We start from the raw sequence: 24,926 nt of genomic DNA, 5'->3' as shown, positions 1-24,926 counted from the left end.
GAGAATAGCCATTTGCAATTGGATGATCACTCAGGTTGGACAGTCCTTCTCTCACAAGGTCTAGCAGCCAACAAGGTGCTTACTCAGGAACAAGTCTCTGCCACAGACGTTGTAGAATGTACAAGATATGTCTCTGCCACAGACGTTGTTGTAGAACACGTAGGGAAACTAAGCTTGAAAACACTCGTAGGATACCTGGATCTTTCAGCCAGCTTGGCGATATCCACAAGACCGGATTCTCTCGGTTACTTCAGTCCTTCCAGGCTCTTGCTAAGAAAACCAACCCGTACGTGGTCTTCTTCTGAAGAGTCCTCCCCTGGAATGCTTGAAGTCACTGGATCTCTCCCAAACCGGAGACTGCACCCAACCACCTCAGAATCCTTCTTTCGTTTCCTTGCCTCAGGCTAGCCAGCCCCGAGACATCAAAATTGGGCGGATCCCCACCCCAGGCCATAGCCTTCCTGGGGGCTGGTCAGGAGGACCAGGACCATGAAGTAAGTGCATCATTCTGGACCGGAACCCCGAACCACTTGACGTCCACATCTTAAATACCCTCTCCCAGAAAGCACAGCGAGAGCGCCACTCCCACTGGGCGGGCTCCAATAGACTTAAGCACCTAACCAGACCATAGTTCCATGCCTGCCAGAAGAGACAGCGCCCCCTGTGGCCAGGCTGAACATCTCACAGTCCAGTCAGACTGATGCCGAAGTCAAAATTTAGACAATTGTACCCAAACCAAACTGCAGTTTAGGCATAACTTTAACTTTGAAAAACGCATAGCGCGTGCTCTTCAGGAGCCGCCGCTACACCTGTATTATGATTGGAAGGATCTCAGTGACACCTGTATTATGATTGGAAGGATCTCAATGACACCGGTATTATGATTGGAAGGATCTCAGTGACGCCTGTATTATGATTGGAAGGATCTCAATGACACCTGTATTATGATTGGAAGGATCTCAGTGACGCCTGTATTATGATTGGAAGGATCTCAGTGACACCTGTATTATGATTGGAAGGATCTCAGTGACGCCTGTATTATGATTGGAAGGATCTCAGTGACACCTGTATTATGATTGGAAGGATCTAAGCGACGCCTGTATTATGATTGGAAGGATCTAAGCGACGCCTGTATTATGATTGGAAGGATCTCAGTGACGCCTGTATTATGATTGGAAGGATCTAAGCGACGCCTGTATTATGATTGGAAGGATCTCAGTGACGCCTGTATTATGATTGGATGGATCTCAGTGACGCCTGTATTATGATTGGAAGGATCTCAGTGACGCCTGTATTATGATTGGAAGGATCTCAGTGATGCCTGTATTATGATTGGAAGGATCTCAGTGATGCCTGTATGGTTAATTCACGGTAGCCTTATTGGTGCTTAACGTTTGGGCAGCATATGTGATCGTGGGTGTGCACTACATGTGGGCGATCTGATGCTGTTTTGTGAGTGCATACATGGTTGTGGTACATAGGGTGATTTTGATACAGTTTTACACTATATATAGTCTTTTTTTCCTCCTATGTCATATCCAGAGTCCTAAAGATCATAAAGAGGTTCCAGATATCCTGAAGGTTATGGATACATTCGTTATTGCTGCACTTAAGTGAGCACCCAGGATTTCTGGTGAGTTAAACATTTGGTTATATTGGGAGGATTTGAAGACCGTTTGCACTTTAAGAATCACAGTTTATGAAGTTTTTATTGAATTTTTTTAACGCCACAATTTTTTACACATACTCCCACAAAAGCTTGAGGCTAAAAAGCACACATAAACATAGAATAGCCACGTTTTTCAGCGTTAGAGCGTTTTTAAACTTCCCTTCAAATGCTGTCATTCTGGGTTTTCTTTTCAGCTTGAAAACGCCCCTGACAAAAAATGCTGATAAAAGCCTATGAACACATAGGATAGCGAGTTTACAAGCTGTAGAAAAAAAAAAACACCTGACACCCAAAACAGCAGCTGTAAAAACGTCCCGGTGTGCAGGAGGCCTAACAATGAACTTCAGGTTTACCAGTGTCCATCATCTCTCCATGTGCTGTACCGTCCCTACCTTATCGTAGTAGTATCTCAAAGCTCGGCTTAGCTTGTCGTAGTTCATGTTGGTCTTGTTTTTCCGCAGGCCCCAGAGTCGCGCCACCTCCTCCGCATCCAAGAGTTTGAACTCGCCGTCATTGGAGGTCCAGGAGATGAGGTGTCGGTGGCTCTGCTCCTCCAGCAGCTGCAGGAGAAACTGCCAGAGCGTACCGGAAGGGTCCATCTCTATGAGAGAGGAGACCATTAGTCCAAGGGAAACATACAGGACAGGGTGGAGGGAGGGAAACGCCAGAGTGACAATAGACATTAGAGGTGTCAGATGCAATGGGACATGAAAATGAGATGTAGTAAAAGTGCACCTGTAGCATCAAACCAAATTCTAAGCCCTAACATAGAAGGCAAGCAGTGCTATTTTTTTTAGTTATGGTAGCTTTAGGCCTTATGCTCACATTGTGCAGGCATTTTATATGCCTAACATAAAATTCCCAATGCCCAGGGAGCCCCAGTAAATTGGCGCACACCTATGGCACGCTGTTTGGAACCATCTAAAGTGAAGTTTAACAGTAGGCATATTACCTGCATACATTTATATGCATGAGACCTTATGGTATATTATAAGGGTGGTATTAAAACCACCTTCTGTACCATCTTTTATAGGAGTCAGTTAGTGGCTCTCCCTTAAGGCCCTGTTCACACCTGTGTGTGATTTATGTGTCTTTTTGGTGTGCCATGCAAGCTTAACCGATTCAGTCCTGGAAGATTTTACCCCCTCCCTGACCAGAGAACTTTTTGCGATTCGGCCCTGCTCGTTTTAGCTGAGAATTGCGCGGTCATGCGGCGTTGCACCCAAGCACAATTGACATATTTTTTTCCCCACAAGCAGAGCTTTCTTTTGGTGGCATTTGATCACCTCTGCGGTTTTTATTTTTTGCAATATAAATAAAAAAAGAGCAACAATTTAGAAAAAAAAAACAATATTTTTTTAACTTTTTTCTATAATAAATATCCCCCAAAAATGTATAAAAAAAGTTTTTTCCCTCAGTTTAGGTCGATACGTATTATTCTACATATTTTTGGTTAAAAAAAACGCAATAAGCGTATATTGATTTGTTTGCGCAAAAGTTATAGCGTCTACAAAATAGGGGATAGTTTTATGTCTTGTTTATTGTAAAAAAAATGTATTAGTAATGGCGGCGATCTGCGTTTTTTATCGGGATTGCGACACTATGGCGAACACATCGGACACTTTTGACTATTTTGGGACCATTGTCATTTATACAGCAATCAGTGATATAAAAATGCACTGATTACTGTGTAAATGACACTGGCAGGGAAGGGGTTAAACACTAGGGGCAATGAAGGGGTTAAGTGTGTCCTAGGGAGTAATTCTAATTGTGGGGGGGGTGGGCTACAACTCACATGACAGCGATCACTGCTCCCAAATGACAGAGAGCAGTGATCTCTATCATGGCACAAGGCAGAACGGGGAAATGCCTTGTTTACATAGGCACTTCCCCGTTCTGCGGCTCTGTGACACGATTGCCAGGAGACCGGCAGACATTGAGTCCTATGTAAACGCCCGACCGTGCCCATAGCACGCCTGCCAACCCCGCCAATCAATGGGGACGTACAGGTACGCCCATATGCCCACCGCTGCCATTGTGCCAACGTATATCGGCATGCAGTAGTCGGCAAGTGGTTAAATTGTGTAAATACTTATGCTTCTGTGCTTTGGCGTGTGTTCAATGTATTTTCCCAACATGAACCTTATGTTTTAAAAAAAAATGTCTTACACACATGAGCGGGTATACATTGATGTGCAGAAGCATCACCGTTTACACCAAGGCCATGTACAGCTATTCACTTGTATGGTAGGCTCATAGGTATGCATCCCAAAGCTCAAACATATGTGTATGTAGAGTACATGGAAAACACATGTGGGTGGATCCCCAATAAGCCAACACACCACATCCCATATATTGGAACAAATTCGGAAACTGGGTATTAGGATTTTTTCCAGTGCTTTACATCAAAACAAAACTAAATTCTATTAAAATTTCAATATTTCTTTCAACATTAATAAAAACACATATTTAGCTCCAATAAAAAATATATTTGTACTCAGGGTTCATTTTATATCAGTCTTGCTTTATACAGTTATATTTTGATGGCAAATCCCGACATGTTTCGCCCTTTAGGCGTCTTCAGCCGATATTTTGTCCGCATAACGTTCCCATGTAGATTATTATGCTACTTTCTGAAACTTGTGTTAGTTCCTCTCTACGGAAATCTTTAGTAAAAGGTGAAAGATTTATACGATCTGAAGAGAAACCAGATTTCCATCAAAGTATAACTGTATAAAGCAAGACCGGTATAAAATGAACCCTAAATGCAAATATATTTTTTATTGGAGCTAAATATGTGTTTTTTTGATGTTGAAATTTTAATATAATTTAGTGTCGTTTGATGTAAAGCACCAAAAAAATCCCAATATCCATTTTCAAGTGTGTATATACAGTATACTGATGGTGTCAGCAGAGCAATGGGCGGTGTCAGTAGGGCAGAGATTGGTGTCAGTAGAGCAGTGGACAGTAGTTTTTATTTTCATTTTTTACAGTTATTAAGTGCCCGTTAGGGGGCTTCGGTGAAATATCAACAGTCTAAACAGTCTAATCTGCACCACACAGGGTGATTAGGGTGTGCCCAGGCCCACCTGGCACACCCTTTGCGCACACCTATGGCACGCTGTTTGGAACCATCTAAAGTGAAGTTTAACAGTAGGCATATTACCTGCATACATTTATATGCATGAGACCTTATCGTATATTATAAGGGTGGTATTAAAACCACCTTCTGTACCATCTTTTATAGGAGTCAGTTAGTGGCTCTCCCTTAAGGCCCTGTTCACACCTGTGTGTGATTTATGTGTCTTTTTGGTGTGGTATGTTAAAAGAGATCCTGCTCACTGGATCTTTGATGCACTTTCATGAAAACACATATTGATATAACGTTCATAGCAAGTCATAGCATGTCCTCCCCTGTGCACGCTCCCTGCGCGTACCCTGCTGTGATCACAAGTCACTGAGACTTGGGTGATCACCGATCTGAGTAAGGGGCCGGTCCAGCCCCTTACCGTGTGATCAGCTGTCAGCCAATGACAGCTGATAACATGACATTACCAAGCTTTTGTTTATTTTTATTTTTTCTCCTCGCACTGTCACCGGCTTATGTTAAAGGGACATCGGTCCCGAAGATTAAGAAACACAGGCACCTCATCTGTGCCAATCAGTACCCCCTGCCAGTGCCACCTGTTATTGCCACCTGCCAGTGCGCACAGTGCCCACCAGAGCCACCTATAAATGCCCATAAGTGCCACCTATCAATGCCCACAAGTGCCACCTATCAATGCTCACCAATGGTGCCACCTATCAGTGTAAGTAATCAGTGCCCAATATTGCCACCCATCAGTGCTCATCACTACCACCCATCAGTGCCCATCACTGCCACCTATCGGTGCCCATCACTGCCACCTCATCAGCGTACATCAATAAAGGAGAAAAATTACCTGTTTGCAAAATTTTATAACAAAAAAAAAATATAAAAATAAATAAAAATATATATATTTTTTAAATTCGATATTTTAAATTTTTTTAACAAAAAATAAAAACCGCAGAGGTGATCAAAGGTCACCAAAAGAAAGCTCTATATGTGGGAAAAAAATTATAAAATGATAAAAATGATTATATTTAGGTACAGTGTTGTTTGGCCGCGCAATTGTCATTCAAAGTGCGTCAGCGCTGAAAGCTGAAAATTGGTCTGGACAGGAGGGGGGTTTAAGTGCCCAGTAAGCAAATGGTTAAAGTGTTAGTGAACTCTTGGGGAAAAAAAAAAAAGTTTTCTCCTGCAAGGCAATATCATAATGTGCTAGCATGCACCACATACTAGCACATTATCAAAGACTTACCTTGAAACACAGCACCTAAGTGGCGCTCTGTCACCATTGTAGAGGCTTCCATCTTCACCTGACCTTTCTTCAGGGTTCGAAGGGCTGCAACCGCTTGAATGGCCGAGCCGCAATGATGTCACCCCCATACATGCGTGCAGGAGTCTCAACCATGGCACAAAGCTCTGAAGGGACGGAACTTGTATGCTGTACTTTCAGAGCGCATGCACTGGTGACGTCGCTGGCTGCTGCTCTAGAATATCATAAGAATTTTACCTACAGGTAAGCTTTATTATAAGTTTACCTGTACATAAAACTCTAAATGCGGAGTTTACTACCACTTTAACAAATAACATGTGAACCAGTCATATTTCCACTCCGGGCAATAAGCTAAATACACAGATAAGAAAAATAAATCCATAAAAAAAAATCTATACACATACTCAAGGGAGCTGTTTTACCAGCCAAAGTATTTATGATTCATCCCACCCAGTCCTACAATTTATACAGCTATGCCACACAGCACAACACACCTATCTGCTCAGACAGGAGGTCTTGTCCATCCTCAGCCTGGGATTGGATAATGAAAGGAGAGGCAGTCTACTGACCAGCTCATCTCTCTCATGCTCTCTCCTCCTATCCACATGGTCCTTGTTAGCATATTTTTCAGCACAATTGATTGGCTCCTTGTGCTGCTTCTCTTTCTCCCAGTCTAAGCTTTGCTGTAAAGAAATTGCAAGAGGCAGATACCCAGTCAAATGTAGGTACTTATGCTGCTTGTATTTAAACTATACATTTAATTACATAAAAAGAGTCTATGGTGGAGATTTACTAAAACTGCTGCAGACAGAATCTGGTGCAGCTGTACATAGTAACTAACCTAGGCTCAAACTATACTATACACAGACACAGTGGGTGGATTTACTAAAACTGGAGAGTGTGCATGGCAGCCAATCAGCTTCTAACTTCAGCTTGTTCAATTAAGATTTGATTAATAAAACCTGGAAGCTGATTGGTTTCTATGTAGATCTGCACCGGATTTTCCTCTCTCCAGTTTTAGTAAATCAACCCCAAAGTATCCGAAAAAACACTTTTAATGCACATTGATAACATTATTCACATTTATGTGAATATCAAAAAAATGTAAAAATTCAACACGTTCCCCTAAAGAATCTGTAGTGCATTTTTACATTTTAAAGTAAGTGTTCTGATTACCTCCCCTGTGAAATGGCTTTGCACAGAGTGGCCCCGATCCCCCTCTTCGGGGGTCCCTCAGTGGCGCTCCTGGCTCCTCCCTTTTTCAAGAGCCTCATTCCATGGGGGGGCATTAGTGCGGGCATGTTATGTTTCCGAGTCCTGCTGCTGCGTTCATTGATACAGACAGCAGTACTCGGCCCCCCCCCCCCCCCCCCGTGTCACTGGATTTGATTGACAGCAGTGGGAGCAAATGGCTTCTTCTGCTCTCAATCTATCCAATGAGGACCCAAGACAGTGGCTGGAGCTGCTTTGCTTTTCCCCGTCACTGGAACGATCGGGTTCAGGTAAGTAAAAGGGGGGTGGGGGGCTCTGCAGCACAGAAGGTTTTTCACCTTAAAGGGGTTGTAAAGGTAAATATTTTTTCACCTTAATGCATTCTATGCATTAAGGTGAAAAAACATCTGACAGTGTCTGCGCCCCCAGCCCCCCCGGTTTTACTTACCTGACCCCTTGAAAGTCCTGCGCTCGCCCACGACGTCCTCTTCACCGCTCAGCCTGGCCGCTGATTGGCTAGAGGGGATGGATTTAAATCAGCGCAGCCATTGGCTCGCACTGCTGTCAATCACATCCAATGACGCGGCGTGTCGGGGGCGGGGCCGAGTGATACAGCGAGTGGCTATAGCCGCCGGCTGTGTCACGGGAGCACGCCCGCAGGTGCTTCTCACCATGCGAGGGACCTCGCGTGAACGTGAGAAGCACTTGCGGGAGGAAGCAGAGACAGCCGCTGAGGGACCCCAGAAGAGCAGGGGTCCCTCAGCAGCTGCACAGTGGAGGTAAGTATAACATGTTTGTTATTTAAAAAAAAAAATAATAATTTACTTTACAACCCCTTTAAAGGGTACGTTCACCTTTACAGAAAAATCTGTAAGGTGAGCTTACACAGGACCCCCTCCTCTCCCGTCACACTTACCTGGAGCGCGGCGATCACCCGCACTGACATATCGGGTCGCCGCCTCACCTTCTGGGGCTTACAAATCCCCAGCAGCCTTATCTCCAAAACGTACCTCATCATAAGTATTGTTTAGGAACATTGTAATTGGTCGGCACCGTCACATGGGTGGCACCGACCAAACAGGACCTGCGTAGCCCGTCCTGTCACCGCGGGAAAAGAGGAGAGAAAGCCACTGGGATTTCAAATTCCCGGACCGGTACAGCGGCAATATGAGCTGTCGGTGAAGGGGATCGCCGGACTCCAGGTTAGCAAGATCGGGGCAATGGTCCGGTGTAAGTCCACCTTACAGATTTTCTGTAAAGGTGAACTTACCCTTTAATGCATAGAAAGCATTAAGGTGAAAAACCTCAAGGGTTTACAACCCCTTTAAAGTTCATTTCTAGGCATTTTTTTTGTATAGTTACATTGGTTCTGGTTTTGTATACATATTCCATACCTGGCCAATCCCTGTGGAAGCAGAAAACCATTGCAGTAGTAGCTGCTACTACAGTGATACTCGTTATTTTCTGGGTTCCCTGCTGAGCAACTGTCTTGCTGCATAGTGAACACAGGGGGTTGCTCGCTTGCCAAGGTCGCCATTCAGAAAATACCTTGCATTTTTCCTGATAGATGTAAGGTGTTCTTTGATTGGATGAGGTGGAGAGATCGGCTGTACTTACATTGAACCAAGCTAGACCAATGCAACTATTATGCAAAAAAAAAAAAAAAAACACTGGAATTCAGCTTTAAGAACAAAGGCATGAAGATGTTTGTTGCTGATGTTATTAGCTAGAAAAGCCTCCTCTGTGTGCCTCTCTGGTTTAGTTTCATGTCACTTGGGACTGCTTTTTTATACTTTGATTGTTTATTTACCTGCCAACTGCCATTCCTGTGTCCAATATAAGTGTCAGTAAGGGCACTCCTATTGGACACAGGATAGCAGCTGGAAGAGCTTAGCCAATGAAATCAGGAAATATTGAGCACAGAGGATGTATCTAGTGGTGTTTGCCCAAACCTAAAGATAAAAAGGTGTTTTAACCACTAAAGCCCCGGACCATTTGGCTGGCCAAAGACCAGAGCACTTTTTGCGATTCCGCACTGTGTCGTTTTAACTGACAATTGCGCGGTCATGCGACTGGGCTTCCAAACAAAATTGACATCCTTTTTTTTCCCCACAAATAGAACTTTCTTTTGGTGGTATTTGATCACCTCTGTGGTTTTTATTTCTTGAACTATAAACAAAAAAATAGCGACAATTTTGTAAATAAACACATAATTTTTTACTTTTTGCTATAATAAATATCCCCAAAAAATACATAAAACAACATTTTTTTCCTCAGTTTAGGCCGATACGTATTCTTCTACATATTTTTGCGTCCTTCTCCTGGAACTCCACCTGTTTACTCATCTTTTTTTGGCATCATGTCTCAATGTATACTGTTTTCTCAGGCAAACTTTTTTGTGAATTTGTTGCAGTTTCTTACCTGGAGATCCTGCCACTAACAGTGCTTCCTGTTGTAGGCTGACAACACCAAGCCTACTGCTTCACAATTAGCAGCAGCGTTGTCAGCCTGCCGTGTGAACAGTCTCATTTGGCCAGACCTGATAAGCAGCCTAGTGGCCAACAGAAGAAGTGCACCCGGCAGACGGACCACACTACTGCTTATTGCAAGGCGGTGTTTTAGCACGTTCGGCCTACAACAGGAAGCGCTGTTACTGGCAGGATCTCCAGGTACAAAAGTGCGCAACAGGTTAAAAAAAAATAACAATTTGCTAAAGAAAACTTTAAATTTGGCACAGTGCCATACTGAAAAATAGATATTGGGGGGTTGATTTACTAAAACTGGAGAATTAAGAAATAGTAGTGGTAAAAAACCATTTGTGGGTTTAACCAATGTTGTTTTTTTTTTACAATTCTCATTTAAGGGGGTGTGCCCTATGCCTGCATACTTGTGCTGATTGGTGTTCCTCAAAGAGTTAGGAGGGATGCAAAATCTGGTGCAGCTCTGCATAGAAACCAATCAGCTTCCAGTTTTTTTATTGTCAAAGTTTAATTGAACAAGCAGAAGTTAGAAGCTGATTGGCTATCATGCACAGCTGCACCGGATTTTGTACTCTCCAATTTTAGGCTGCTTTCACACTGGGGCAGACGGGCATGCTTTTAACCACCGTTAGCGGGCGAAAAAGGGTTAAATACGCCCGTGTAGCGATGCTGCCGAAGCGTTTTGCAGGCGCTTTGGCAGTGGTGCCCATTCATTTCAATAGGCAGGAGCAATGGAGGAGCAACGTATACATCGCTCCCCCACTGCCCCATAGATGCCGCTTGCAGAACTTTTTTTAAAGTTCTGCCAGCGCATGGCCCCAGTGTGAAAACACTCTGGCTTTTACACTTGGACTGTAGGGGAGTTGTTTTTCAGCCGCTATTTTTTACCATAAATGCGCCTGAAAAATGCCTTGGTGTGAAAGGGGTCTTAGTAAATAACCACCATTGGCAAAGGTGAGTGCAGGCTATTGCGTTAGGCTGTGCACCCCAAAGCTCAAAACACACATGTCTTTATATACAGCCTCAGCTGCATGGGGAAATAAATGAATGAGAAGTGCTCTGTGCTGAGCGGCTTCCTGTTTATTCTCAAACTGAAGCATAGTAAACAGTTTACTATGCTTCAGTTATGAATGGACAGTGAGCGAGTGTGTGCATTTAGAAAAGGAAGGGGCTGGTAAATTACAAATTTACTAGCCCCTTCCCCCTGCTCTCCATCCTAAATCATCCCCCCTAGCAGCCGGGGAGGACAGGAGAGGAGGGAAGCCAGCAGCACTGTGGGGCCATCAAGAGGAGGGGGAGGGGGCCCAGGCAGTAGGGGGAATCGGCATGACACACAGTGATTAGGGTGTGCCCGGGCACACCTGGCACAGCCCCTGCGCACACCTATGCCCATTGGGTGTACATACACTTTTATAGAACTAAATCAATTTTTACAGCACTTACATATTTCATGGCATTTTACAAATGAGAGAAATCACAGAATGAACGTACAAGGGATAATATAATGTAACGCAACAAGAAAGTGTTCAGGTCCTGTTTGCAAGAGCTTACACTCTAAAGAAGTAAAAGAACCTCAAGAGCTCGTTCACATATGCTTTGCTCTCTGAACAGCAACCTGCGTTTGGATCATTTTTTAAAGAGCATTTGACAAGCCCCGTATTGCCTCCTCACTGCCTGCTTTAACCCCTTGGATCCTGCACTGGTGCACAAAGTGGCTGCATTCACCATCAGGGGGCGGTAGTGCCTGCCAAAAACAAAAGGGGGATTAAGCAAAGCCTTGCAGCCCCGCCATGTGCACACTCTCTGCAGATAAAGAGAGTAGTGTTTGGTGCATCGGCTCAACTGCAGGGTTTTACCGCCCCCGAACCTCACATGTAAACCAGCCCTAAGAGCCCATTCACACTTTTTTTTTTTGGACATTGATGGCTGTTGTGTTGAGGCAGCAGATTCATTTAATGGGCCATTGAGTAGCTCAAAAATGAAAAACACATAAACTGCACAATATTGTGTGCTGGGTCAACGCACAAGAACACAGGCATCTTTATATGTGTTACCACCTATGGACAAATGTAAAGCGTCCCTTGTGTTTCTTGTAGGGTTGCCACTTTTTCTTCAAGCCAAACCCGAACACTTTAGAGGCACACAGCAAAAAACAAAATTCTAGTATACACTATTGTAAGAGACCTGGGACACCTTTGGGCGCTCCAAAGAGAAAAGTAATGTGTCATGCATAGTGCCTCCTCACCCTCCTATCAGGCCCTGTTCTGAGCCCCATTCCTGTCTGAATATGGTGTCCGGGTTTCAGGTGGACGGAAACCCCGACAGCATGATTCAAAACCCAAACTGTCCAGGTGAAACCCAGACAGGTGGCAACCATAGTGTCTTGCTCACCTGTTGGCACACCGGCCTCTCACCGCGGCTCGCTGCAGCCAAAACTGGCAGCTGCCCGCACAATAATCTAGGGTGGCAGTATGAAGGGGCCCTTGGGGTCCTTGCATATGGGTGACTCAGCCCGGTGTATTTCCCCCACCTGGCAGCTTACGTGCAGTGTACAGCCTCCCATAGACACAAATGGCGGTGCACTGCTGTCGCTGATTATACATAAACACCCATATGACACAATGGTGTTTAAGATAGTACTGCTGTATACCCAAGAGATGGTATGCTGCACCTGGGCTGCCTACGTGGGTAAACATGTCTGCATTTACATTGAATGAGCTCAGATGCCTGTGTGCAAGGGCCCTTTAAATTGACACCTGCAGCGGTTCACAGAGAGCAGTCTGAACTGCCTGCGATTCAGATGCTACGCGGGAACCTGCACAGGAAACGCTGTGGTTCGCGCATTGCACCAGTATAAACCCAGTCTTATGCCGTGTACATACGATCGGAATTTTGGTCGGGATTTCGCTCAAACTGCCTTGCGTACACACGGTCACACCAAATTCCGATCGTCAAGAACGCAGTGACGTACAACAAGTATGACGGGACTAGAAAAGGGAAGTTCAATACCCAGTAGCCAATAGCTTCCATCTTGTAGTTGAATCTGAGCACACGTGAGTTTTTGAGCGTCAGATTTATATACACACGATCGGATTTTCAGATAGGAACTTTTTCCGACCGAAAAATTGATAACATGCTCTCAAACTTTTGCTGGCCGAATTTCGGCCAGCAAAAGTCCGATGGAACATACACACGATTGCATTTTCCGACCAAAAGCTCTCATCGGTCTTTTGCTGGCCCAATTTCCGATCGTGTGTACGGGGTATTAGAAATCAGCCACAGCCTGAGTGGTCTGTAATCTGCCAGCATGCTGCACAGAAAGATCCTAACTTTCTGTCTGAGAGCAGCAGCAGGCTCTCTGCAGAGGTCCAACACAAACCCTGCTGAGACAGCTCTGCAATCAGCAAAGCTTGTGTTCCCTGCTGATTGGAAAGCTCCAGCTCTGACTGAGCAGGGAGACTGTTGGACCTCTGCTGAGAGGCCACTGCTTCCACCGAGGAAGCTCTGTAGAATGGTGACAGGGGACAGGTTTTTTGTATTCAGGCTGTGGCTGCTGTCCAAAAAAAATAATCTGTAAAATTCTCCTTACTATTTGCTTTAAAGTACGAGAATGAAAATGTACAGAAGGCAGGACTTTTACAACATAGTTATTCATAAAATAACAATTATTTTAAGTACCGCAAATGTATGTAGCTGATTTAAACTGAAAGCTTGGTTAGGTTGGCTATAGACGGTCCGAATCCGGCCCGGTTCAGCAGGGACCGGCCGAGATCCAAATGATGAATGGTCAGGCTGAATCGATCGATCAACTTGGCCTGTTGGATTTTACATGTGATTATTGCAAGCCGCTTGCAATAATCACTGTGTTCTCCCAGCGGGAGTTTGACAAGTTGTGCCGCTTCTCAAATGCTGCACCCCAATGCCACGGCCGCAGCGAGTGAACAGCCCTGGTGGGCGACCGGAGAGTATAAAACCGTGTCTCAGCTGCCTATACCGCCCCCTCAACTCCTATTTGAAAGAAACCTTAGGTCGGGTTCACGCCTATGCCACCGCATGTTTGGGCCGCTGCGTGTCTGTTCTCCGGCTCAGATGCGATTCAAGGTCCCACATTTTTGCCTGAATTCGCACCTAGGGTTGCCACCTTTTCTTCAAGTCAAACCCGAACACTTTAGCGGCGCACGGCAATTTTTTTATAGTATAAGCTATATATATATATTTTGCTATTAAATAACATTTCTAATCATAAGAAGTTAAGAACAAGAATCCCCCTTTACATCAGAGTCCACAGAGTTCCCCTTTTACATCTGAACTCGCAGAGTTCCCTTTCACTGTAAGGGAGGACTCTGCAGACTCTGATGTAAGGGAGAACTCTAACATAAGGGATGCTCTAGGAACCCTGATTTAAGGGGGGACCCTGAGAACTCTGATGTACGGAGAAGACTCTGATGTAAAGGGGAAACACTGTGGCCTCTGGTGTAAAGGGGAAATCTGATGTAAGGGGTGCTCTGAGAACCCTGATTTGCCTTAGTGTACTTACTCAGATGCAGGAGAGAGAAGGGGGGAGACTTCAGTCACAGACAGGGATGGATGGTGAGCTCACTCACCACCTCTCATTCAGATGTATCTGAGGCTGCTGGACTTCAAATTTCCGGCCCGACTTACTTTCCTATTCTGGGGCTCAGCACCAGGGATTGGAGTGTGGGCAGGGGTGGGGGCGCAGATCGCGCCCTCTTTCCTCTCCTGTGTGTGTGTTTGGGGGGGATTGTTAGTGCTGGCTAGGGATGAGCCGAACACCCCCCGGTTCGGTTCGCACCAGAACTTTTGAACGGACCCCAAATTCGAACGAACGTTAGAACCCCATTGAAGTCTATGGGACTCAAACGTTCGAAATGAAAAGTGCTAATTTTAACGGCTAATATGCAAGATACTGTCCTAAAAAGGGTTTGGGGACCTGGCTCCTGCCCCAGGGGACATGGGTCAATGCCTAAAATGTTTTTAAAAACGGCCGTTTTGGCGGGAGCACTGATTTTAATGACGATTAAAGTGAAAAAACAAAGTGAAATATTCCTTTAAATATGGTGCCTGGGGGGTGTCTGTAGTATGCCTGTGAAGTGCCACGTGTTTCCCGTGTTTAGAACAGTCCCTGCACAAAATGACATTAAACGGAAATAACATCATTTAAAACTGCTTGCGGTTTTAATGTTATATCTGGTTCCTGCAATATGGTTGAAAATCATTGAGAAAAATGGCATGGGTAGCCCTCCCTGCCCATTACCAGCCCCTTTGGGTCTTGTACGCATATTAAGGGAAACCCCGTACCCATATTAAAAAAAGGAAATGCGTGTGGCCCCCAGGCCCTATATACTCAGAACAGCAGTATACAGGCGGTGCAAACAAGACAGGGACTGTGTAGGTTTGTTGTGTTAAGTAGAATCTGTTTGTAATTTTCAACTGGTACATTTTTAAAGTGTAGCTCCAGTCAAAAAAACTATTTTTAAGCTTTTTGGAAAACATAGGGAAGGGTTATCACCCCTGTATAATTTGTTTTGTCGTCCATCTTTTTTCATCTCACTTGCTGCTGTCTGATGTTTGTAAGTTGGATGTTTGAAAGTAGGGGCCTGCCCTATATGCTCTGCAGAAATGGCGGAACAAGGTGTTGGTTTTGCCACAACATTGTAAGCCCTCAAAGTGACTCTTGGTGGGCGCTGGAGCGCCCTGCTGTGAACGACTATATCAAGAATTTTAATTACATGCCATTGTTGAACAGTGGTAGAAAAATTGACCTTTGGTGGTTGTGGTGCTGGTGCCACAACACTATAAGTCCTCACCGTTACTCTGGGTGGGCACAGGAAGGGGCCCTCCTGTGAAATATTATATCAAGAATTGTAATTACATGTCCCTGTTAAACAGGGGCAGAGAAATTTGGCCTTAGGCACTGGTGCTGGTGCCACCACACTGCAACCTCTTCCATATACTCTAGTTTTATTGCAGGAATTAGCCCTGCTGCAAAGCATTGCATCAAAAATTGTAATTAAACGGAAATGCACACAGACTTTCCTGGCCTGCTTCAGGACATCCTGTAAGCCGGGGTACCTGCCCAAGAACCGCTGCACCACCAGGTTAAGGACGTGAGCTACACAGGGCACATGGGTCAGTTGTCCCTGTCGGAGGGCGGAGAGGAGGTTGGTGCCATTGTCGCAAACCACCATTCCTGGCTTAAGCTGGCGTGGCGTTAACCACCTCTCGGCCTGCCCCTGCAGAGCTGACAAAACATCCGCCCCAGTGTGGCTCCTGTCCCCCAAACAAACCAGCGCAAGCACAGCATGGCAACGTTTTGCCTGCGTACTTGCATAGCCCCTGGAACGCCTACGGAGCACCGCTGGTTCTGAGGACAGAGCACTGGAAGAGGCCATGGAGGAAGAAGAAGAGGAGGGGGTGGAGGAGAGAGGTGTGTCACAACCAATAGTAGCATTTTGGAGGCGTGGTGGCGGAACAACCTCCAACACTACTGCACCTTGTCCTGCATCCTTCCCAGCTGCCAGAAGAGTGACCCAATGGGCCGTGAAAGACAGGTAACGTCCCTGTCCATGCCTGCTGGACCATGAGTCAGCGGTAATATGCACCTTACCGCTGACCGCCCTGTCCAGCGAGGCAAGGACATTGCCTTCCACATGCCGGTAGAGAGCCGGAATCGCCTTCCGTGAGAAAAAGTGGCGTTTGGGGACCTGCCACTGAGGAACCGCTCATTGTACAAACTCACGGAAGGGGGCCGAGTCTACCAACTGAAAAGGCAGCAGTTGAAGTGCTAGCAATTTAGCCAAGCTAGCATTCAACCGCTGGGCATGTGGATGGCTGGGAGTGAACTTCTTTCGCCGGTCCAGCAGCTGGGGCAGGGACATTTGCCTGCTATAATCGGACGTGGGTGTACCGCTAGCAGAGTGCCCGGAAGCACTTGGCTGTGACACACCTAATTCTACACCTTCATTCCTCTCAGAGCAGGTTTCAGAGAGGACTGAAGGTCTAGTGGGGTTGGAGATGCCAGCTGATGAGGAGCAAGGAGAGGTCCGCTTTGTTCTTTGGTGTGGGTCTTTGAGGTACACTTGCCAACGAGCTGCATGGCAGGTCAACATATGTCTGGTCAAGCATGTGGTGCCCAAGCGGCTGATGTTTTGGCCACGCGAGATACGCTTGAGACATATGTTGCAAATAGCAGCGGTGCGATCTGATGCACTCGTCTCAAAAAAGGCCCACACCAAAGAACTTTTAGAATAACGCGCAGAGGCAGTGCTCTGCACAGGCGGAGCTCTGCGGTGTGATTCAGTCGGTGTGCTGCCCCTAAGCTGGCCCCCGGAGGGCATCCTGCCTCGTTGGACATGTGCCTCCTCCTCCTCCTCCTCCTCTCTCCTTCCAGGCACCCACGTGGAGTCAGTGCCCTCATCATCCCCTCCCTCTTCATCGCTGTAGCAAACCTGGCAGTATGCTGCAGCTTGTGGAACATGACTGCCAGATTGCTGTCCTTCTTGAGCATCCCCTCTCTCTGCGCTCACGCTACTGCCTTCCTCTAGCTGAGTGTCATCATCAGAGCCTACAAAACACTGGGCATCCTCCTGGAGCATGTACCCAACACTGTGCTCAAAGAGTTCAGGAGACTCCTCAGGAGGACGTGGTGGGTCTAGGGAAGGAGTCACTGATGATGACATTGAGAGGAGGGAAGACGATGCGTTGGCAGCTGCTTTGCTAGTACCCTGAGACTGGGTGAGAGAGGATGAGGAGGATGAAGAGGGCTTGGTCATCCACTCTACCAAGTCGTTGGCATGTTGCGGCTCAACATGTCCAGCTGCCGAAAAGAAGGACAAGCGTGTCCCATGGCCACGTGCTGATGACAATGCACCGCGTCCACGACCAGCACTGTTGTCTCTAGACACAGAGCCTGCTTGCCCTCTTTTATCGGCTCGCACCTGTCTGCCTCTCCTTGCTGGCTTTCCAGACATGGTAATGGCCTGAAGGGAGTTGGGTAAAAAAGCAGTTGGGTAGTTTATATTGTGCTGGAGGCACACAACACCCACTAACTCCTGCAGATGCCTTTATTATAGAACACCAGAGATAAAGGGGTATATACAGATGTATACTGTGCTGTGCTGGAGGCACACACAACTTCCAATAACTCCTGCAGATGGCAAGTGGGCTCAAATAGAGAAGAGCTATGTAGGTGGATATAGCGGTATGTACTGGGTACAGAGCACGCAGACAGCACGCACTATCTCCTAACACTACTGACTGCAAGCTCTATTATAAAAGATAGATCACTAGCTATATAGGTGAGGTGAATATAGCGGTGTATACTGCGGTCAGGGCACGCAGACAATAACCACTACACAACAGCAAGATCGAAAATCGGCCGAAAACGATCAGTGTGTACTGTGTTGAAGGTACACAGAACACCCACTGCTTCAGACGCCAACACACTACACGAGGCCGCCGCGATGGCGGCCTTATATAGTGTGGGGCGTGCACTACACAGCCTGAGCTATGATTGGCCACAGACATCCTGCCTGTGGCCAATCATGGCTCTCCTCGCTGCTGGCGCTGCGATTGGCCAAGCATGCGGGGTCACAGTGCATGCTTGGCCAATCATGAGCCAGCAATGCACTGCGCCATCGCAGTGCATTGTGGGCCGTGAGCGCCACACGAATTTGGCGCGAACGGACCAAAATGTTCGGACTTCGCCGAACGGACGAACAGCCAATGTTCGAGTCGAACGTATGTTCGACTTGAACACGAAGCTCATCCCTAGTGCTGGCTTTGGGCAGTATTAAAGAGTGTAACAGACACTCTCAGCTTAGACAACTGCATGCAGCAACCCTGCTGGGAGGCCATAGTCCAGTTTAAATAATGTGTCCGGGTTTCAGGCAGTCTGAAACCCGAACGCATGATTCCAAACCCGAACTGTCCGGGTGAATCCTGGACAGGTGGCAACCCTATTCGCACCTGAACTGGACCCAAACACGAACCGGATCCTTTTTCAATCCAGACCGCGGCAGCCCTGGACCTGCTTCATTGAGAGCCGGTCACACTCGCCTGTCATGCGAATTGGATGCGGTAAAAATCCACATCCAATTCGCAAATGTGTGAACCCAGACTTACCAATACATTACATCCATGTGCAATGATTGTTTCTTCGCATGAAATTATTTACCCTTTGCAAGCTTGTATTTCTCATGAGCCATTAATTAAGCGGCTTCATTTTCCCAAATGTTTAACTTAGCCCTGGTTCACACTGGTCATGCGATTTGACAGTTCCAAATCTCATGATAAATCACACCCCATTGTCAGCAATGGAACTGTTCAAATCACTGAGACTGAGAAAAAAGTTCCCACACGACTTTATTCCGATTTCATTGCGACTTGCATAAACTTCTCTTAAATGAAGTCGCAAGCAGCATTGGAGGTGCAAATCGCACTGACCTGCGGCTTTGAAATCTCGCTAAAGTAGAGCAGTTTCAAAGCCGCACTGGTGTGAACCAGGACTCATAGAAAAAACAACATCTAATGTCAGCCAAAAATCAGTGACATTTTATAGAGCGAAAAGCTGCAAAAACGAGTTTTACATCCAAAATGCTGCAGAGCGATTAACATGTGAGGTAAGTGCGACTTACAAGAACACAACAACATAACAATCATTTTTAAATGACAAAAAAAATATACAGCATGCCTTATGCATTAGTTATCAGCCCTGACATTAGGATACAAATGTATTTTCCTGTGAAGTTTGGCTGCTTCTATAGAACGTGGTGAAGCGCTCTGCTCAGCCGCTATGGCCTAAGTTGATGGCGTGATAAAAGTGGCCAAAAGGGATGTGTAACCGACACTGGGGAGGGGGGCATAGTCATGGAGCAAATGACCTTTTATTTAAATAGTTCAGTGCGTGGGCATACACCCGTTTAATAAGCCATTTACTCCAGGAATGTGCGCTGAACCGTTTTATCAAAAGGGCATTTGCTGAAGGCCTGTGCAAAGACCTAAGCACTGAACCATTTTAATAAAAGGGCATTGGCCTGTGCAAAGACCTAAGCACTGAACCATTTTAATAAAAGGGCATTGGCCTGTGCAAAGACCTAAGCACTGAACCGCTTTAATAAAAGGGCATTTGCTGAAGGCCTGTACAAAGACCTAAGCACTGAACGGTTTTAATAAAAAGGCATTTGCTGAAGGCCTGTGCAAGGACCTAAGCACGGAACGGTTTTAATAAAAGGGCATTGGCCTGTGCAAGGACCTAAGCCAGTGATGACGAACCTTGGCACCCCAGATGTTTTGGAACTACATTTCCCACGATGCTCCACTACACTGCAGAGTTCATGAGCATCACATGAAATGTAGTTCCAAAACATCTGGGATGCCAAGGTTTGCCATCACTGAGCCCAAGCACTGAACCGCTTTAATAAAAGGGCATTGGCCTGTGCAAGGATCTAAGCACTGAACCGCTTTAATAAAAGGACATTTGCTGAAGGCCTGTGCAAGGACCTAAGCACTGAACTGTTTTAATAAAAGGGCATTGGCCTGTGCAATGACCTAAGCACTTAACCGTTATAATAAAAGGGCATTGGCCTGTGCAAGGACATAAGCACTGAACTGCTTTAATAAAAGTTAATTTGCTGAAGGCCTGTGAGAGAACCTAAACACTGAACTGTTTTAATAAAAGGGCATTGGCTTGTGCAAGGACCTAAGCACTGAACAGTTTTAATAAAAGGGCATTGGCCTGTGCAAGGACCTAAGCACTGAACTGTTTTAATAAAAGGGCATTGGCCTATGCAAGGACCTAAGCACTGAACTGTTTTAATAAAAGGGCATTGGCCTGTGCAAGGACCTAAGCACTAAACCGTTATAATAAATGGGCATTGGCCTGTGCGAGGACCTAATCACTGAACTGCTTTAATAAAAGGGCATTGGCCTGTGCCAGGACCTAAGCACTCAACTGTTTTAATAAAAGGGCATTGGCCTGTGCAAGGGCCTAAGCACTGAACCGCTTTAATAAAAGGGCATTAGCAAAAGGCCTGTGCAAGTACCTAAGCACTGAACATTTTAATAAAAGGGACATTTTCTCTAGGCCTGTGCAAAGACCTAAACACTTAACTATTTAAATAAAAGGACATTTTCTCCAAGCCTAGGCAAAGACATAACCACTGAAACATTCAAATAAAAGGGCATTTTCTCCCAGCCCGCTCATAGAGAAGGCTCTCCCAGGACCAAATTACACATCCCCCTACCCCCTTCCCTCCTCTTATCCAAAAACTACGGGTGCACTTTACAGATCGAAAGAGAGAGAGGAAAAATAGCTTGAGAGAAAAAGGTGGAAGAGTAAGAGGGGGAAGACGGCGAAGGGCTTGCTCAGCGGCGATACTGACGGCAAAGCGGTACACATGATCGTCTCACCTGTCTGTCGGCGCGCTCCATGCTTTTTTTTTTCCCCCGTCACCGCACAGCTCTTTCCCCCACCGCTCTATGCTCTTGCTCGCTCTCCCCCGCACTCATGTTGTTTAACAAGTAGATGGTGTTGAGCAGAAGCAGACGGACACTGCATGACAGAGCAGGCAGAGTGGGAGGAACAAGGAGGGCACAGGATAAAGCAAAGCAAATGAATTGACAGCACAACATGCTTGGCACCTCCGCCACCTTTGCCAAGAAGCCCTTTTTTTTTGGTTGTTTTTTTTTTTTTTTTTTGGTTGGCACGGCTGAGCCTCCTACCTGTCTCAGGCTCCTCTACAAGTCTGGGCCACTCTGCTCCTGCAAGGTCTTTGAGTCACATTCAGTGCCTGCAACCCCGAGGGCATGGAGGAAACAGCCTGAAACATGGTCCAAAGCCTGGAGGAAGGAGAAGAGGAGATGAGGGTTTAATGCTGGCCTATTTTCTTTTCCGCCACTGCTCTATTTTGCTTCCTCCCTCCCTCTCCTCTCCATCTCTGTTATGCACAGCCCCTCCGCCTTTTCCTTGTTTTTTTTTTGCTCTCCTGTCTGCCCCCCTCTCTCTCTCTCTCTCTCTCTCCCTCTTCACCCAGCAGACACAGAAGAGAATCCTTGTTTTACGTCAGAGGAAAGGAGAAAGCAGGAGAAGGGAGGTGACGAGGGAGGGGAGAGAGGAGAAGCTGGGATGTGGGGCTGGATTGTACACACCTGCAGCAGCTGGATTGACAGGCTACAGCCACACACCAGCCTGCCCACGCACCTATCAATCTGATTGTTCGATCGCACTCCATCAAGAAATATTTGACTTTTTTTTTTTTTTTTCTATTTCAATTTCAAAGGTTGGAATATTGCCAATCAAATAAATGAAGGTTTTAAAACACACTTTACTTTTTTTTTTTTTTTTTGCATTTTTAAATGTCAATTAAAGCGGATCTTCGCTGCATTTGAGCAACGCAAACCAAAAACACGATTTAATTCATTTTTAACTACTTCCCTACCAGACCAATTCTGCCATTTCTCTCCTACATGTAAAAATCTGCATTTTTTTATTTATTTTTTTGTGCTAGAAGATTACTCGGAACCCCCAAATATTATATATACATATATATTTTAAGCAGAGGCCCTAGAGAATAAAACAGTAGGTGTTTTATATGTCACATATTTGCGCAGCAATTTTTAAAAAGAGTTTTTGGGGGAAAAAAAATACACTTATTATTATACAGGATTTATATAGCGCCAACAGTTTATGTAGCGCTTTACAATATAAAAGGGAGACAATACAGATATAATACAAAATGTTTTTTTTTTTAAGTTTTATTTTGTTTTTGTTTGTAAATACAGAGGTAAGAGCTATACACTTCAGGAATATATAAATAGAATCCCCCAGGATGGAGTGTAGTGATGCGTACTCGCGATCGAATTGTCCACACCGGACAATTCGATAGTGTGTGGGCTCCAGCGGACTTTTTCATCGTAAAGTCCGGCGGACTTAGAAAGTAGTTTTGCATCAAAATTTGTCCGCCGGACTTGGCTTTCAGCGCACAATCCGTTCGTCAGTGTGCTAGTCCTGATGCATGCTCAGAAGCAAGTACGAGAAGGAAGCAATTGGCTACTGGCTATTAAACGTCCTTTTTCTAGTCCCGTCTTACGTGATGTACGTCATTGCGTTAGAAATCGCCGCACTTTCGGAGTCCGTGTGTGGCCAAGTCAGTTCGTTAGAAAGTCTGGCGGATTGTTTGCCGGACTAAGTCTGCCGGACAATTCGATCCTGTGTACGCGGCATTAGATATACTTTGATTAATGTACATACGGTCAGAAATTCCGACAGAAAATGTCCGATTGGATTATATTGTCGGAAAATCCGATCGTGTGTGGGCTCTATCAGACTTTTTCGTTGGAAATTCAGACGGAAAAAATTTGAGAGCAGGATCTCCAATTTTTTACGACAAAAAAAATCCGATCTGACTTTTTCCGAATGTTTGTAGAGAATTCCGATTGGACAAAGTGCCACGCATGTTCAGATCAAATTACGAGACCAAAGCTATTGGCTAGTAGCCTCAAAGTAGTACCGTCGTAACGAACGAATGTCATCACGTTTCGAACGATCGGATTTTCCGACAACTTTGTCCGACCGTGTGTATGCAACACCAGTTTAGGACAAAATCTGTCTGAAAAAATCCGATGGACGTTCTGTAGTGCAAATCAGCAAAATTCAAAAAGCACAAAAAATACATAGGTGTGAATCCAGCCTCAGGCTTGATTCACACTAATGCGTTTTTGATGCATTTTGCAGAAACGCAGGAAAATTTTTTAACATGGGTTCCTATGGAACATGTTCACATCAATGCATTTTTGTGCCTTTGCATTTTTTGGAAAGGGTCAGGGACTTTTTTTCATGCAAAATGCAGCATTTTGCATGTAATAGAATTCAATGGACCCGCATACAAAACGCAAAAACTGCATTTTTACCGCGATTTTGCCACAATTTAAATTTTTTTTATTTCTTTTTTTACACTGTACATAGCTGGTTGCTAAGCAACCACAGTGTAAAAAAAATAAAAATAGTGTTAAAAAAAAGAAAAAGCGCAAATTGCGGTAAAAAAGCACTGCCGAAATGCTCAAAAGCAACATGCATAGATGTGAATTGAGCCTACGGCTGGATTCACACTTATGCAATTTTAGTGCTTTTTGCATTTTGCAGATTTGCACCACTGTCCATTTAACATGGTTTCCTATGGACCACGCTCTGTAGTGCAAATCTGCAAAATGCAAAAAGCACAAAAAATGCATAGGTGTGAATCGGGCCTAAGAGGGCCCTGCTCAGAAGAGCTTACAATCTAATAGGGTGGAGCAGGTGGTACAAAAGGTTGTAATTGCGGGGAAAGCAGTTTTTGGGGAAAAAATACAATTGAAATTTAATGCAAAAAAAAAAACACAATATATAACCCAATTTATTTATTTCTTTTTTTAAATATATAAGATGATGTTACGCCCATTAAGTAGATACCTACCATGTACCGAGCCTCTTTCTGAGATTTGTTGTTTACAAGTTAAAAACATTTTTTTTCCCTAGAAAATTACTTAGAACCCCAAAACATTATATATATATTTTTTCTAACACCCTAGAGAATAAAATGGCAGTTGTTGCAATACTTTCTGTCACACTGTATTTGAGCAGCGGTCTTACAAGCGCACTTTTTTTTGAAAAATAAAATTTAACGCCGTTTTTTTCTTGGCGTCGGTACTAGTTTTACAGTGCATTTTTTAAAATGTCCGTGTGTATGAGGCCTAATAAATAGAAGTTTCAACAACATCAACATTGATTTTTAATTCTAAAACAAAAAACGCAAATGTGGGTAGACAGTTAAAGTGGTTGTATAGTTACATTTTTAACTTTGACCTACAGGAAAGCCTATAATAAGGCTTACCTGTAGGTAAAAAGAATATCTCCTACACCTGTACGGTTTAAGAGATATTCCCCTCGCAATGAGCCACTGACTTCAGCGGCGCATGCGCACTCAGCTGAAAGTCCGGCAGAAGCCAGACAATGGCGGGAAGAAAATTCCGGCACGCATGCACGGGAGTGACGACATCACAGCCCCGGCCACTCACAGCGCCAGAGCCACGATACCCGGAAGACACCCAGAGGGAACATATCAGCTTCCTTGGCGTGGACCGAATGAGATGCTGGCGCCTCGTTCTAAGGTAAGTATTTCATAATGAGCTAGTATGCGGTGCATACTAGCT

At 45.2% G+C, this 24,926-nt stretch overlaps 1 protein-coding gene and 1 non-coding gene across 4 annotated transcripts in view; both read right to left on the bottom strand.

The window, feature by feature from the left end:
- Positions 1-21,775, bottom strand: part of ELK1 (ETS transcription factor ELK1) — a 52,415-nt gene extending 30,640 nt beyond the window's left edge. The window contains exons 1-2 of one of the 3 annotated variants that reach the window (XM_077475442.1): positions 21,150-21,775; positions 2,062-2,270 (exon numbers count right to left, since the gene is read on the bottom strand). In XM_077475442.1, the coding sequence (XP_077331568.1) occupies positions 2,062-2,268 (207 nt within the window). In that variant the 5' untranslated portion in view covers positions 2,269-2,270; positions 21,150-21,775. Of the gene's footprint in view, positions 1-2,061; positions 2,285-21,149 lie in introns of those variants that run through there. The other 2 variants (XM_077475451.1, XM_077475432.1) reach the window with 2 other exon arrangements.
- On the bottom strand, positions 4,270-4,385 carry LOC143989615 (U5 spliceosomal RNA). The gene has a single exon (XR_013277045.1). It is a non-coding gene; the product is annotated as a U5 spliceosomal RNA (small nuclear RNA).
- Positions 21,776-24,926: the final 3,151 nt, after the last annotated feature.

This window comes from Lithobates pipiens, unplaced genomic scaffold (assembly GCF_037356315.1).
Source record: "Lithobates pipiens isolate NorthernLeopardFrog02 unplaced genomic scaffold, aLitPip1_a1.2 Scaffold_1, whole genome shotgun sequence".
Classification (NCBI taxonomy): Eukaryota; Metazoa; Chordata; class Amphibia; order Anura; family Ranidae; genus Lithobates; species Lithobates pipiens.
The sequence above is the reverse complement of the archived record's forward strand: the minus strand, read 5'-3'. Positions and strand labels throughout refer to the sequence as shown.